Source organism: Meles meles, chromosome 16 (assembly GCF_922984935.1).
Source record: "Meles meles chromosome 16, mMelMel3.1 paternal haplotype, whole genome shotgun sequence".
In the NCBI taxonomy this organism is placed as follows: domain Eukaryota; kingdom Metazoa; phylum Chordata; class Mammalia; order Carnivora; family Mustelidae; genus Meles; species Meles meles.
The window spans coordinates 38,247,485-38,264,563 of NC_060081.1; the positions used below are offsets into that span (position 1 = coordinate 38,247,485).

Sequence of the window (17,079 nt, forward strand, 5' to 3'; positions counted from 1 at the left end):
ATTCCGCTTCCTGTTCCGGGATCTCTCTTGTTGTCGGAAAGCTTTCGGGGTTCCGGCCAGTACTCGGGGCCTTTTTCTGGAGTCCAGATTGGCGCGAGGTCCGCTGCTGCAGCCATGGCAGCTTCTACCGCGGCTGGGAAGCAGAGGATTCCCAAAGTAGCCAAGGTAGGAGACCGCGAGCGGCTTTGAGGGAGGAGGCCCTGGAGAGGGGCTTGTCCCAGCCTGCTTTGGGCTCGCGGCGAGAAAGTGTAGTGCCAGGAGCCGTTCTACCCCATGTGGGCCAAGGAGAAGGAGGAGGGGAAGGGTCAGCCAGTGGTGGTGTGTCACCCCGGGGCAACCCCCGCGTTGACGTGGCCTTCGTCCTAGGAAGTGTTTTTGCTGGGGGAGAAGTGGGGTCACGCGGCAGAAATTAGGCAGTGCGCTAGGCGCTGGGGAGCTATGGTCTAATGCGGGCGATGTGCGGCGTTCACTTAAGACACGAGTCCATATGAAATTGCAGTCCTGCCAAATGCTAGTGAGGCAGCGTAGAATATGTCGTGGATTAATGAGGGTTATGCGAGGGCTCCCTGCAGAGTAAACTTTGCTGAGGAAGTGATGTTTAAACTGACACTTGATGGCTGACTAGGAGTTAGCCCAGCTGAGAGTGGAAGGAATGAGGGGGCATGGGTTGTGTAGTGGCATTAATTTAATTAAACAATAAATTTGACCTTATCTGATATTTCCATAGGTGGCTGATACTTAGTATTTTATATGTGACAGGTTTTGTCCCAAACCTTTTCAGACGCCTACACTCTAGTGTGTTTCTCCAGGCCAGGTGACTCTCTTGAACTTGTCCTTGTCATATCCACTTAGATGACTCCCAGAGATTATTTATATAAGTCACATAGCACAATATCTGTGATTACATGTGAGCCATCATCATCATTAACAAACTCATCCCACACATAGCATTGAACAATTAATATTTCTTATAATTCAATTCCATAATTTTTTTTAAGATTTTACTTATTATTTATTTGAGAGAGAGCACACAAGCAGGGGGAGCAGCAGAGGACAGCATAGCCCTAAGTCTTAAAGAAGCTTATGGCCTACTATGGGAATTTACTGAATATTGTCTTTGACTTGACATGCCATGGAAAAAACAAACGCAATCTGAGGCATTATTGAAAAATTCTGTAAATACAAGTTGCAACACTAGAAGAGATACAGCACACATCTTGATAAAACAGAACCTCTAGTGAGAATTTTACCTAACCAGCTTCAGAGTTTATTGTTACACTAATCTAAAAAGGAACACTTACTATTTTTGCTACCTTTTCTCTTAATACTTAGCTATGGCTTTATAATAAATACCATGAATAAGATTTTTTTTAGCTTCATAGAGAAAGGAAAACCTGTTCTACAAAGAGGGCATCTTGTAATAATACTTACAAAGTTTACATCCTAAAAAATGTTTCTTTGCTTCCTAAACCTTGTGTGATGAGCATCTACTAAAAATGAAAATGTCTTCTGTCTTAAAAGGTGAAAAACAAAGCCCCAGCTGAGGTCCAGATAACTGCTGAGCAACTCTTAAGAGAAGCTAAAGAAAGAGAGCTTGAGCTTCTTCCACCTCCACCTCAACAGAAGATCACAGATGAAGAAGAGCTAAATGATTACAAGCTAAGAAAAAGGAAGGTGAGTCAGTTATTTTCCACTCTGTTAATAACATTGCTAGGAATTTATAGGTCAGAATTTGCAAAGTTCCTCATTGGTTAGAGAGGCTGGAAAAGATGAGAATAGGTTAGTGTCTCTAGCCAGATGAGTACTGCAACTTCTGGTTACCAGATAACTGCATTTTACTGAACTTTAGAAAACATGCCAGGAGTTATCTTTGAAAGTATAAAAAAAATTAAACCATCCAGAGATCTCATTTTTGGTGCTGAATCAAAGATGGATGGAAGTTTAACAAGTGGAATGTCTTGCAACTGGAAGGGGCCGGACTAACAAGGCCACTTGTTATGTACTGTCTCTCTACCACTTGGAAAAGAGCCGTGAGAGGACTTGGGAATCTGACCTCTTGACCCTAGGATCATCACTCTAGGGCAATTTTTTTTTCTTTAAAGATTTTATTTATTATTTTGAGAGAGAGAGCGCGCACACATGTGTATGTTAGGGGGAGGGGCAGAGGGAGAGAGAATCTTAAGCGGTCTCTACACTTATCGAGGCTCATGGGGCTCAGTCTTAGGATCGTGAGGTCACAACCTGAGCCGAAATCAAGAATCGGATGCTTAACCGACTTAGCTATCCAGGTGCCCCTAGGGCAATTTTAAACCACTAGCGCTGTTGTATCTACTTAACAGTGATGTTCAAAGAGTGATGTGTGAAATTCTGAGACATTAACAAGAGAACTGAAATTGTCAAAAACATCTTCCTACTAGGAACAAGTATAGCGTGTATTAAAGTATCAGTTAGTTATTAGCAATAAGAGAAAATATCAGCAAGTCTGCTAGTAATTCAGTGATGTGTGAAATTCTGAGACATTAACAAGAGGACTGAAATAGTCAAAAACATCTTCCTACTAGGAACAAGTACTGAGTGTATTAAAGTATCAGTTATTAGCAATAAGAGAAAATATCAACAAGTCTGCTAGTAATTCTTCATATCTAAAGTTTTTCTCTTTGTTTGCATGTAAGACTTTAAAGAAATACCTGAGATTGTAACCTACATTGGTGAGTGTCTTGTTGCTCAAGAATTCTAGGATGTAATTTCTCCTAAATGAAAACAAAATGAATAAACCTTTTAGAGCAGGATTAATAGATAAAGGATGCTGTCATTTTTACTTACTTTCCCCTTCAATTTGACCCATTTTCCCTTCCTCCAGACTTTTGAAGATAACATAAGAAAAAACAGGACTGTGATTAGTAACTGGATAAAATATGCACAATGGGAAGAGAGTCTAAAGGAGATTCAGAGGTAAAATTGCTGAGTGTATGATTTCATATGTAAAGATGTCCTAAGTTAAGAGACAAAAGAAGTAGAAGTTAAAGCACAAGTGAAAGAGTGTGCCCCTGTTAGGAATTTTCCAAGTTGTTCCATGGAAGCCTAGGGTTCCCTTGAGGAGCCCCACCGGCACTGGTAGGTGAGTCCTACGGGGAGCGGCAGGGGAGACGCTGCAGGTGGGTCTTGCCTGCATCACACACTACAGACAGAGAAGCCAACTTTCACCTGCTTTCTCTATATTGGGATTTTTTTTTTTTTTTTGAATAAAAAATTGTTCCCTGGAAACCAGTGGCTAACAAGATAAAGGTCACATCCTGGCCCTTCCTATTGCCCAGGCCTTCTGCATTTTCCCGGGGTACCCACTGCCCCAGCTGGGCGTGTGTACCAGCCACTCCCTGAACACATCGTGTCTCCTTACTCTACACTGCCTGCAGTGAGAACTCGTCCCTCCCCACCGTGGCCTCTGGAGCTTTCCTCACCTTCATAACTCTGGAGTTACCGCCTGCTTAGCTGTTTGCACCAGACATTATTTCTTCCCTTTCGCTTCCTTGTGTAAATGTTGACTAACGTTTACCGTATCTCAGTGAAATACGTGCATGTCTAGCTTTCTGTGAGAGTTTGTAAGCTTCTTGAAAACATGACTTTTCTTATGCCCAGAACCTGGCTTATGGTGGACACATGATAAAATAGGGCACTGAAGATGGTTTGAGATAGTTGCCCCAGGTGTGGTATGTACTGCTTTTGATAGCCTCCAATTCTGGCTTTTTAAGGGCTCGATCCATATACGAACGTGCTTTAGATGTAGACTACCGAAATATTACACTCTGGCTGAAATATGCAGAAATGGAAATGAAGAATCGCCAGGTCAACCATGCCCGAAATATCTGGGACCGGGCCATAACAACTCTGCCTCGAGTCAACCAGTTCTGGTAAGTTTCTGATCTACCAAAGCAGCTTTCTGTAGGCTAGGAAAGTTCTGCATTTTTTGCATTTATTTTATGCACATATTATACACATATTGTTGCTGTCACATATATTTAATTTACATTTTACTTTTTCTTTAAACGTACTGTAAGTAGTTCTTAATGTCCAGTAGTATGTTGAGTCATAATCACTACGTGTACTAGCTGTGCAATCAAAACTAAGGTTTGGGTTACAATCTTTTTTGCATAGGAAACTTATTGTTGAACAAGCAATTTTTAAGAAAAATATATCTTTATTTCCTGTGGTTGATCCTTCTATTTGATAAGAAAACATGCTCGATTTAACCTTTGGGGAAGATAAAGCCCAAAGTCTTCACATTTAACAAAGTTAGAACTATATAGTGCCAAAGATCACTTTTTCCCCTAAGTCATTTTGACCATAACAAATGTTTGGGGATGATTTTGTTAAAGGTACAAGTACACGTACATGGAGGAGATGTTGGGAAACATTGCCGGTGCCCGGCAGGTGTTTGAGCGCTGGATGGAATGGCAGCCTGAGGAGCAAGCCTGGCACTCCTACATCAACTTCGAGCTGCGATACAAAGAGGTGGACCGGGCCCGCACCATTTATGAACGCTATATCCTTTGAGTGAGTCTGACTGGTGCCGTTACTGTGCTGGGTGCTACTCCTCCCAGGGAGGTATGGTCATGGTTTGGACGTAGGAACAGCCATTAAGTACGCCAAGAGGACAAAGATACAAGTTTCATCTGCTTCATGCACTACTTAAGTATTTCCTAGAGACATAGGTGGTCAGAATAAGTTTGTGGTCTAGGTAATTGAGCTTTTTCTAGTGAAACTTTGGGTTTATTTGTATTTTGGTGCTCCTTGTGGAAAGTGACATACCAGCGCTTTGGCTTCTGTAGCCAGTCCTCTTTCTCTGGGTTTTTTTTTCCCTATGTTTTTCTAGGGTGTTGGTCATTAGCACCATTACTGGACTGCATCCAAAGGATGGAGTTAGGAGGGCAGCATAGTGTAGTGCAACAGGCTCCAGGGCCAGTTGGATGGGTGTGAGTCCATTCTGTGGCACCTGTTGAGGAGCAGCCTCGGACAGATTCCTTCACACTTCTGAACCTTGTTTATACCTTTATAAAACAAAATCGAATCTCCCAAGAAGAGCTGTTTTTAGGATTTAAAATAATCTGTATGGGTGGGTGGATGGGTGTACGTACACATATCTCCCTTAGGAGCAATGATTTGGTATTTGCTAATTAAGTGACTTCATAGAACATAACTACCAGGAAAAACAAGCATCAACTTTATTATGCAGTTTTAAGGTCTCTATGACCTCTGCCCATTATTAATATGATTAGTTTAACAGAAACTTTTTATAACGCTTTGTTATGTGCTGGACATTGTTGTTAACACTTTACAGATATCAACACTTAATCCTCGGGATAGCCCTGCAGTGCGGGAGCTACTCCAGTCTGTGGAATGGGAGACACAGGCATGAGTGAGAGGCAGCGTGGCCAGGGTCTCTCTGGTCGTGATGGAGATGGGCCTTGAACCCAGCAGCAGCCTCAGAGCCTTTGCTCTTAACTTCATTGCCATTTTCGAATGTATTACTACTTTGGAATTAATGATTTCCTTAAGCGAGGTAGGTGAAAAATAGATTTCGTTTATTAAGAAATAAAATGGTAATTAAAAACTTTTTTTCCCTATGTCAGCTATATTTCAGTAAAAAGAAAAAAACCTAAAAAAACTTTTTTCTTCTACTGCCAATTAGCAGTTTTGTTTTTGTAACTTTTTTTCTTAATCATTAATTGAAATACTGATGTTCTTGAACCTGTAATATGTAGGTGGCATTTATTGAGCACATTCCTTTGGCCCCAAACTGCTAAGAGCTTTACACACATTTCCTTCCTTTCAGGCCACTGAGGTTGGGTTGGTATTCTTTTTCTCTGTTTACAGATGATAAAACTGCTTCCTAGACAAGTTAAATGACTTGTCCAGGATAGCATGGTCAGTAACAGTCTTCAGCTTTTTCATTTCTCCAGACTCCCGTTCGTACCCACTATGGAGATACTGAGTAAGCCCTGGGGGAAGATGATGAACAAGTCACGGCCCCCTTCAGAGGTCACAGTTCAGCGGTTCTTCACCTTTGCATGTATTTTATCAACCCTATAGTCGTAGTTTGCATTGTTGGTGGTTTTGATTTGGGGTTTTTGTTTTTGTTTTTTTTAAAGCTTTGTTGTCTTGTGTGATATTTCCTTAATTCCCCTGAACTTGTCCTCGTGCACCCTGATGTTAAGAACTGGATCAAGTATGCCCGCTTTGAAGAAAAACATGGTTATTTTGCCCACGCACGGAAAGTGTATGAAAGAGCTGTCGAATTCTTTGGAGACGAACATATGGATGAACACCTTTATGTTGCTTTTGCCAAATTTGAAGAAAATCAGAAAGAGGTAAGTACCCTTGAAGAACTCAGTTACATTGCATAACAGCTTAGGAAAGATTACTTGTTGTACATGTTGAGTTCATTCGATTTTCTTACCTGCTTAACCTTAGAAAAAACGTTTCCAAAATCTCTCAAGGAAAACATCATACATTTGTGGCTTAGCTGCAGATTGGGAACTGAGTGATTATAGGTTGTACTGAAGTTTCCTAATTGTGTTGTGCTTTACTTGAAAACTAAGCCTTTATATCTATGATGAGAATATTGTGTATAAACTGAGAGTTCATCATTTGGTCTCCTCATTAAAGGGTTTTACAGGTAATAAAACTGGAAAACAGAATTCCAGAGCCCTTAGAACAGAGAACAGAATTTGAAATGGAAACAGATTGCCCCACAAATGAGTCGGTTCTGGTCTTCCGTAATATATGTAGAAATAATCCCTTAAAGTAACTTAGATACTATGGAATTGAGAGAGGTAGGCTGAGGTCCAAATACAGGGTCTTGCCTTTACCATGGTAAGGATTACAGATACTATTCCAAGACCAAAGGGAAGTACAAAGGGTTCTAAGCAGAAGAGCAGTAGGATGGGATTTACATTCTAAAGACAGCCTCTAGCTAATCTGTGGAGACTGTATTGTGAAGAACATGGCAAAAGTGGAAGCAGGGGGACTGTTGACATGGCCGTGGAAGAAATGGAGATGGTTGCAGGGGTGGGAGAGATGGGGAGAAGAGAAGGGCTATGCTGAAGAGGGAGTGGTGGCAGGGCTCTTTGAAGTAGTGAAGGTGGGGGATGAGGATAGAGGAATCAAGGAGGACTCCTGGGGCTTGAGGCTTGGGGCTTGAGCAGGTGCATGACAGTAGCTGTTGCTTACTAAGACCGGGAAGACAGAGAGATCCAGGTTTGGGGGTGGGAACAGGTCAGTTGTGGACTCATTTAGTCTGAGATGCACAGATGACACCGCACTGGCAGCATCAGGTAGATAGTATGGAGCTCAAAGGAGAGTGTCAGTGCGCCCTGACAAATACCTCAGCAAAGGGAGAAGAAAAGTCTTATTTTGGACACTTTGAGACCACAGAATCTAACAAGTAATATATTATGTCCTAATTACCTTTTAAGTCGTGGCTCAAGTGAGAGTATTGTGTTGTACAAGTAATCCTCCTGTCTGCTTTTAGTTTGAAAGGGTACGAGTAATCTACAAGTATGCTCTGGATAGAATTTCAAAGCAGGAGGCCCAAGAACTCTTTAAAAACTATACCATCTTTGAGAAGAAGTTCGGTGATCGACGGGGTATTGAAGACATCATTGTGAGCAAGCGAAGATTCCAGTATGAGGAAGAGGTGAAGGTGAGCATTGGTGCAGACGCCGAACCCTGCAAGTGACAGAAATGTGCTGGCCAGCAGCAGCAACGGTGAAGTGAGGATAGCAAGTGAGGGCTCCCAGGGATCATGCTCTCGTTGACGCATCTGCCGTGATTGGCAGCCGGCGCAACAGCAGTCAGCAGGGCTTGTAGGAAAGCCAGGAAGCAGAGCTTGGGTTTGCTCTTCCACCCACATGTTGAAGGTCACTGTGTTGGTTGCTGATGGGGTGCCGTAGAACTTGAGCAGAAACCGGGAATCCATGTAAATTCGTCTCTGAAGGTGGAAGAGTCAGAGATTGAGCCCAGCAGTTTTCATACACTGCCTTTTAAGCTAAAAGGTAGTGAACAAAACACATACTGTAGATATGGTTTCATTCTCATCTCTTTATTTGATGTACTGCTTTGATTTGAGCTCAAAGATAGTAGCATTTTCCTTCACTGGTCTGCTGTGCATCTAAAAACTTTTGCTTAGTCAGATGAATTAGGATATCACCAAAGGACCGAGTCTGGTGTTAAATGGGGTCAGCAAGATAACATTCAAGAGAAGTGACTATTAATTGAGAAGACAGGTTTCATATTTGTGACTATGGTTCTAATTCCACTGTAATTTTATTTTATTCTTTATTTTTAAAATTTTATTTATTTTCCTTTTTTTTATTTAAATTCAGTTAACATAATGTTCAACGATGCACTAGTTGCATATAACACCCAGTGCTCATCACATCACATGCCCTCCTTAATGCCCATCATCCACTATAATTTCAAATCTAGACATAATGATATGCAATCAGGTATATTAACAAATAGATTAATTAAAGTAGGCATCTAATTATTTAGTAATTACCTTGCGGGGGGGGGGGTTGTATATGAAAGCGGCTTTGCTGTGGGACGCCTGACAAATAGTCTGTCTTCTATGTTCCTTCTCTATTTTTAGAATCTCAGGAATAGTATTTTTTAAGATTTCATTTATTTACTTGAGAGAGAGAGACAATGTGCCCTAGCATGAGTGGGGGGTGGGGCAGAAAGAGAAGTAGACTCCCTGCTGAGCAGGGAGCCCAGTGGAGGGGCTGGATCCTAGGGCTCTGGGATCATGACCTGAGCCAAAGGCAGTCGCTTAACTGAGCCACCCAGGTGCCCCAGGAATGGTATTTTTAAATGAAATAGGTGCTAAACAGTTGCTAAAATACAGAAAGTCGATCTAGTGTCTTTTTTTTTTTTTTAAGACCTCACTGAGTCCAGCAAGTGTAGCTCTTGGTTTGGTTTCCAGTCATTAAACTGTGGTCTTTCTAGGCTAATCCACACAATTATGATGCCTGGTTTGATTACCTGCGCTTGGTGGAAAGTGATGCAGAAGCAGAAACTGTTCGAGAAGTCTACGAAAGAGCCATTGCCAATGTGCCACCCATTCAGGAGAAGCGACACTGGAAGCGCTATATCTACCTGTGGGTCAACTACGCACTCTATGAAGAATTGGAGGCCAAGGTGAAAAAGGAAATGCTCAGCTCTTGATGGCTGCCTCCTCCCCAGCTGCCTCACACTCGCATGTACACCTCGGCCGTCACGGGTGGTGGTGGTGGGTACTGACACATGCAGTCCGGGAAACAGGAGCCTAGTTCTTGATTTGGCAGTTACCTATTCTCTCTGCAGCCTTTTAAACTTGGCTTACCTGTCACTGGTCCAGGCGAGGTGTTTTTGTTTTATTGCATTTTGTGTTTAAACTTGAGGCACAAGAATATCACTTGGAACTTGGAACGAAGAGGCAGTCTTTAGCTTATTTTGTATCGTTTTCTGGGCTGCCTCCTAAGTAGGGCTCAAGCTGGATGACACATCTTTGCTTCGAGTAAAGATCAGGTGGGATTTTCAGAAATTGGTTGTGTATAAATTAGTTGGGAAAGACTATCTTTCTGCTGTCAGTCTGAAACTATAAAACATCTTTTTTCTTTCTGCTATCATGCCAGAAGCCTTTCTACAGACAAGCTCTCAGAGATTGATGGCTATCTTGTTGGTACTTTAACCGAAGTCTGATGGCCACAGGTAGTTCATGTTTGATCATAAGTGATGAAATCAGAGTTTGAGAATAGAACCCTGTGAAAACATTCAGGGTGGGAGTGTACCTTTTTTCTAGTGCTAGCAAAACCAGCATCAGTAACAGACCAGTATTTGGTGAAAATTTCTTATCCTAATACAGGATCCCGAGAGGACAAGACAGGTATATCAAGCGTCTTTGGAATTAATTCCTCATAAAAAGGTATGTTTGCTTTAAGTGTTCTGTTCCAAAGTGTCAGAATCCTGCTTCTATTACTTGTGAAATAATACTTAACTGTTTGAATAGTTCGCTCTGCACGGCACCCTGGAAAACCTAAGTGAGAACAAACTGTCTCTTTGCCTCTGAAAACACCTCATGGTCTGGTTGCGAGGACAGCCTGTATTGACAAATGAACAATATAGATAATAATGCAGAAATTCAGAGGCGTGTGGGTAACTGGAATAGACTGAGTGGAAGAAAGAAGATGCACATCAGAGAGCCACAGCATGTGCAGGAAACAACAAACGGGTTTGTTGGCATCTGAGTGAACAGATCCATGCATGGGTGAACTTGTGTGCAGGTTCTGGAAATGGTTGAGACATTATCTCTGCCCTATTTTCCACCATGAGAAACAAGTAGAGATGTTGAACGAACTGAGACGGTGTGTTTTGCTTGCTTACAAGCATACCCGAAAAACAAAACCAATTCTCAGTAGGGGCTGCAGGGCCATGCAGTACAATAAAGTATTTGGATTACTGTTGGTAACTTTTGTGAAATAAACAACCTCATACTTGCTTAAAAACAAGAAAATATATCTGTCCTAGTTCTGAATATTTAGGGAAATCTAATTGCATGTGGCTAATTGCATCATTAAATTTTTAGCTTTAGTGTAATTGGAACAACTCTTTTAGATGTGTTTTGTGCTTTTGTTTTCTAGTTCACATTTGCCAAGATGTGGTTACTATATGCACAATTTGAAATAAGACAGAAAAATTTACCATTTGCCAGAAGAGCTTTGGTAAGTAAAGGAAGGACCACAGGGTGCCTCGGTGGCTTGGTCAGTTGAACGTCTGACTCTTGATTTCAGCTCAGGTCATGATCTCAGGGTCGTGAGATCCAGCCCCTCGTTGGGCTCCCCACTAAGCACAGAGTCTGCTTGGAAGTCTCTTCTCTGCCCCTCTCCCTGTGCTTGCATATGCATGCTCTCATTCTCTCGCTCTTAAATAAATAAAATCTTGGGAGGAAAAAGGAAGGATCAAGATCATCACTGACGTCTGAGAAGGAAATTAATTCTTAGTGTTTACAAGTTGGACAGTTCCTACTAAGAATGCGACAGAAGTATTCTGCCTTTATAACCTGAGATGTGTCAGAAAACGCACAGCCTTTGAAGAAAAAACGGGTGATAATATTTAAATTACTCTATTTTAACATTGGAAGCTTTATCTGTAGCTGCCAGTTACCAGATCTTTTCTCAGACTGGAAAGATCTGACATTAGATCACATTAGATCTAAGTCCGCTCTTGAGTAGACTCATCTTGTGCAAACCCTGGGGGTATTACATGCACCTTCCCCTTAACAGCTGTTCTAACTTAATGGATCAAGTGCTGTTTAAAAGCAGGTGTCCTTCTGTAAGCCACTCTTGCCCTGGCTGTGGGCAGTGAGGCAGCTTTCGTTCTGTGATCACCACTTTATGGGAGGTTTCATCCATCTGACATCCATATTCCCTAGGTGCTCCTGAGAAACTAAGTAAAATCCAGAGGACTTGTGCAGACAGTTCTGCAGCCCTCTCTTGCTGGGCAGGCACCAGTGGGCACAGGCCCTCTTGACAGCTGGGTGCAGCAGAGAGTTCCCTTGGCCTTCCATCAAGAACCAGTGTGGACAGTGCGATACCACAGATGGAAAGAATGGCTTGCCAGGTTCTTCCTCAGCAGAGAACAGCTGTTGGGATAGGTCGGCGACATCAGTACACAGGTTGAATCTACGTATCACACAGTGGTTTGGTCCCTTTATTTTCCAGGGAACTTCCATAGGCAAATGTCCAAAAAACAAGTTATTTAAAGGTTACATAGAATTGGAACTGCAGCTTCGAGAATTTGACAGATGCCGGAAGCTTTATGAAAAGTTCTTGGAATTTGGACCTGAAAATTGTACTTCTTGGATTAAATTTGCGGAATTAGAAACGATCCTCGGTGATATTGAGAGAGCACGGGCAATCTACGAGTTAGCCATCAGTCAGCCACGCTTAGACATGCCAGAGGTGAGAATCTCGAGATGAATATTTTGTTTTAGATATTTCCCTAGTATTGCTTTAGATGACCATCTACATGTTGGGCATTTTCGAGTATAAAGATAAACTCACCTGCAGGCTTGTCTAATCAGATTAGTACTTTACTGTTGGGGGGATAGAAGAAGGATGGGAGTGGGAGAAGCAGCCCTCTAATAGGATACCAGAGCCCAGCAAAGCCCGATGATGATACCAGGATGAGTTGGGATATAATGGGGTGAGTGACTGGCTCTCTTCCTCCCTTCTTCAAATGGAAGGCTAACCTAAAGGGGATGGGACAGGCAAGGAAATAGGCAGCAGGCAGCTCTGACTGGAGAACAGGGCGGATGAAGGCTGAGACTGCACATCCCCAGATTCTCCTGGCACAGTTTTTCCCAGATAGGGTCAGCAAAAGAAGCTCTACCTAAACTAGCATATTCCCGAAATTAAACTGCCACTGTCCTGGCCTGACCTAAGACCTGAAATTGTCCCTTCCCTATTTAAACTTAAGCCACAAGGTGGCGCCAAACCACAGCTAAGACCTGTTTGAGAGCCACTGAACTCCCCTAGCCTTTTTATTAGTCTTGACCTAATGTGACTGCATCTATGGCTTGGATCCCACGGGCTGCATTAGGGCTGGTGTTTATGTGAAATGGTTCTATCAGTTGGCCTCAGCTCCCAGGCATCCGGGCCACATGTTACTCCATCCTTGTTCCCTGACAGGCAGTACCTAACTGGTGTGCTGTTTACTGAATTGTTGAGGTGAACTCATTCCTATCAAGGAATTTAGAGTAGAGGTAGGAAGAGCATATCCTGGCTAATCTAGGCATGTCTTCTCCTGGCAAAGTCAGTTGTGTGTGATAGGATCATGGCAGTGTCTGGGAGATTTGGCAAGTTTCTGAGCTTTTCTTGATAAGTCCAGCATTGAAAAACTCTGAAAGAAAATCCAAAGATGAATCCAGAGATTTATCTTATAATGTAGAATGGTAGCCAAGTTTTAGCCAGCTTGTAAATGCCAGTGTGTTTACTCTATCCAGATTTTGCCTGTTGTTTAATTGTTCATAGAAGTCCTAGGTTCCTGGATGTCCTGGGTTAGAATGGTAGTTAAGCTCAGCTTTGGATAGGGACATGTTACTCTTTAAATGTCAAGCCTGATTTATTAAGTTCTTTTTCTTAGGTGCTTTGGAAATCGTATATCGATTTTGAAATTGAACAGGAAGAAACTGAGAGAACACGAAATCTTTACCGAAGATTGCTTCAGCGAACACAACATGTCAAGGTACCCTGCACTCTGTTGATGATCTTTGATTTTGCCTAAATGAGCAGTCCTGAAGGAAATACCATATTTCTGTATTTTAAGTGTTTCGGTTTGTGTGTGTGTGTGTGTGTGTGTGTGTGTGTGTGTATTTCAGTGCTTTTCCTGCTTTTAGAAAAGAGCCCATGAGTCTCAGAGGACTTTGGAATATAAAGCTTATACCAGGTCAGTATTTATACTGCATAGGAGTAACTTGAGTATCACAGGATTGAGTAAAAAGTTAAACTCTTTTCAGGATTTTAAGACCATTTCAAATACCTAATTGGATATAGAAACAGACTATAATTCGATAATTCAACATTATTGAAACATATAATCATTACTTTCTTTGGAATACTACAGATGAACACATTAGTATGTTCAGATGTCCTTACTAGAAATTAGCATTATTACACGATCATTTTCTGGATCATGGTTAATTTGCTTCTATAATAATTTTTCTTAAGGTATGGATCAGCTTTGCACAGTTTGAGCTGTCTTCAGGGAAAGAAGGAAGTTTGGCTAAATGCAGACAAATTTATGAAGAGGCTAACAAAACCATGAGGAACTGTGAAGAAAAGGAAGAGAGACTTATGTTGCTGGAATCATGGCGAAGCTTTGAAGATGAATTTGGAACAGTATCAGATAAGGAGAGAGTAGACAAACTCATGCCAGAGAAAGTCAAGAAGAGAAGAAAGGTCCAGGCTGATGATGGGGTAAGAACTGAGACTCTGGAGCTGGTCATCTCATGTCAGATGAGCAGAAAGGCACCTGACTTTGCACTTTCTACTTGTGCCATATATACAATCTAAGCATCGGAGCAGAGCCTGGCTACCATGGAAACAGAGCAAGGGTGTATAGTCCACCCAGGGGTGGAGATGGGAGACGATTAGCAAAGGCTTCTGGGAGGTGGTTGATTCCAGGAGCTATATAAAGCGTGGTATTTCTGGAGCATTAAGCAGGAGGTCAGAATAGAGGGAAATGAAACTCAGCTTTTAGGTAGGACCCAAGCTAGAGACTTTGTAAGCTATAGGGAGGCTCTTATACACAAAATGACATGACCCGGAGGTTGGCATCTGCAGGCATACTCAAGGGGCTTAGATCGGAGGAGGACCTGTCAGGAAGCTGTTGTAAGCAGAGCAAATGATGGTGGAAGCTGGAATTAGAGCAGTGTTTAGGAAGCCAAATCAGTGACCAGTTTGAGGTGGGGCTATTAAGGGCATGGAGTCAGAATACTAGTGCACAGATTTATGACTTTTGCTACTAAGTATAAGTCTTCAAAAATTTAAAATCTTAGAAAACTACAAGATGGAGGTGGAGATACAGAGTATCTTGGTTGGCTGGAGAGGACCTGTGCTTTAATCTTTAGGCTCTTTTTCCCTGGTTTTTAGCTCTCTGTGAGCTCCACTTGCAGTAACACCAACCCCAACAGCTACTTTTTTTTATTCAATTAATTAACATATAGTATACTGTTAGTTTCAGTGGTAGAGCTCAGTGAGTCATCAGTCTTATGTAACACCCAGTGCTCAGTATATCCCATGCCCTTGTTAATGTCCATCACCCAGTTACTCAGCAGCTACTTGTTCACCCCAGTCTTGCAGGCCCAGCCTTTTTTCTTTCTGTGATGGGCTTTGATGTTTTATAAATGAACGTAAGTTGAATGTGTCTTGAACTCTCTGGGGTTTTGCAGTGAAAATTCTCCATTTTAACTATAGTGTATTTCAGCCTTTGGCTTATCTTTTGTTTTACTTTTATTCCATAGTCTGATGCAGGCTGGGAAGAGTACTATGATTACATCTTTCCAGAAGATGCTGCCAACCAACCCAACCTCAAGCTCCTGGCCATGGCCAAACTTTGGAAGAAACAGCAACAGGAAAAGGAGGCTGCTGAGCAAGACCCAGATAAGGACATTGATGCGAGTGAATCCTGATGTTCTTGTTCATATTGATAAATGTTTTATTATTTTTATAAATTAATCGTTCAGAACTCTTGTGACTCCATAAGTTTTTGTATATTTCAGCATTGGAGTCTTTGATAGCTACTTTCTGAATTATTTTTAAAATGCTCTTGCGTTAGTGAGAAGTGGGGGTTGCAAGTAAACTTTTTTAACCACTGGATTTATCTGAGTCCAGACCTTTATTTTGTCCACATCACGCATTAGGAAATCTAATTGAGGTAATGCTTTCAACTATTTTAGATGGACCTGCACTTTTGAAAGTGTTTTTTGAGAAGTATTCAAGTTACATTCTACAGTAACTTTTAAAGTGGTTTTTTTCATGTTTGTCGTCTTCATAAAGATACTTAGTGTACTCACCTGAAACTTCTGACTTCTTCACATCTTCAGTCACAGGCTCGAGTTCCATTCCCAGCTGCCACTTGGTTATCTATAACTTATCTTTCAGCGCTTCATTCATATGGGCTTCTGCCGACTCATTTTGAGGATTACATTTGAAACAGAATATATCTGGCACATTGTGACTGCTCAGTAAAATGTTCAGCCCCAGCCACTTTCCTAAACAAGTTCAATCTTTGTAGAATTGAATGTGCTTGGATTTATTTAACTTCTAAATATAGTAGCCATATGCTTTTGAAAACACTAATTGGGAAGTAATTTATAGTTACTGTATTTCTGAACAAGGTGTTTTTGTTACCAAGATGTTTTAGTCAAATTTCATTTATGCTGTAATTAGTTTCCCCAAGTGGTTGAACTCTATAATGGCTTAAAGAATAGTAAAACATGTGCTGTGAATAACATTGCTCCCTGCTGCAGTAATTTGGGAAACCCCAGATTGAGTTGAGCCTTGTTAATCAAATCTCTTTACAGTTCAGCTTCTGAGAGCCTTGGATATATTACTGTACAAGATGAACCCCCATAGCAATGCTCGAGTATGTCCCAGTCTTACTGGATGAGGGCGTCCTCTCTACCTGGAGTACCGATAAACATCCCCTAGTGTGTGACAGCAGAAAGTAGCTACCATAATCCAGGATACATTTTACACTTGGTTTAGAACATGTGACAAACTAAAGGTACCCAACTATAATGCCCAAAAAGAAAACTTTAGCACAGAGATAACACATTTGTTGACACATTGCTCATATCCTCAAGCAAAAAATACTTGCCTGATTTCTCAAGCCTTTTTATTCTTGTTTTGTTCACTGTGCAAACTATTTGACTCGAACTATCATCTTCAAGAGTATTTTTTCACCTGGAAGGGCAACTACCAAATTTAGTATTTCCAGATTTAATTGTGTAAAACTTACTAAATTTACAAATATAGTAAGGAATTAAAAAAGTAATAAAAAATAGTAAAAGGGATTTTAAAAAGCTAGTCAGTATGGTACTAAATTGTGTCTTAAAAGTAAGCTAGTGTTTGAGGGCAGAGGCAACTAGGACAGCCAGGATCAAAGGCATACCTGTGTTCAGCCTTGGTGCTTCAGGCTCTGAACCATTGTCACCCCAGCTGCTGGGTGTCACATGGGTCCTGACGATGGAGTACTGAGGTCTGTCTGGTTGGCCAAGAGGAGTATTTCTGATTTTAATACCCTTTGGCTAAGTGCAGAGTCAAGGGGTGAGATGAAAGCAGGACAAAATGCTAATATAAGTGACTATTCAGGGTCTTCCTACAATTTTGTCCTGTTTATGCTGCATAAGAACAAAAATTAATGGTCAGATTCCCAATGTAAACTCCTACCACCATGTTCTGGCTAGTGCCAGCATGCAGTGCGTGAAGGAAAAGTTTACCCTCTCATGGGAGAACATGAAAGATACCTCTTACCCTCAAC

The 17,079-nt window shown here is 41.5% G+C and overlaps 1 protein-coding gene across 1 annotated transcript; it reads left to right on the forward strand.

Moving 5' to 3' along the window:
- Nucleotides 1-5: 5 nt before the first annotated feature.
- Nucleotides 6-15,413, forward strand: CRNKL1 (crooked neck pre-mRNA splicing factor 1). Its single transcript, XM_045980363.1, has 14 exons — nucleotides 6-165; nucleotides 1,522-1,674; nucleotides 2,861-2,952; nucleotides 3,750-3,908; nucleotides 4,374-4,540; nucleotides 6,187-6,365; nucleotides 7,529-7,699; nucleotides 9,004-9,195; nucleotides 9,902-9,961; nucleotides 10,677-10,757; nucleotides 11,757-11,996; nucleotides 13,180-13,281; nucleotides 13,764-14,012; nucleotides 15,059-15,413. Exons 1-14 carry the CDS (start codon nucleotides 115-117, stop codon nucleotides 15,224-15,226), a joined length of 2,064 nt encoding a protein of 687 aa, XP_045836319.1. The 5' UTR covers nucleotides 6-114; the 3' UTR covers nucleotides 15,227-15,413.
- Nucleotides 15,414-17,079: the final 1,666 nt, after the last annotated feature.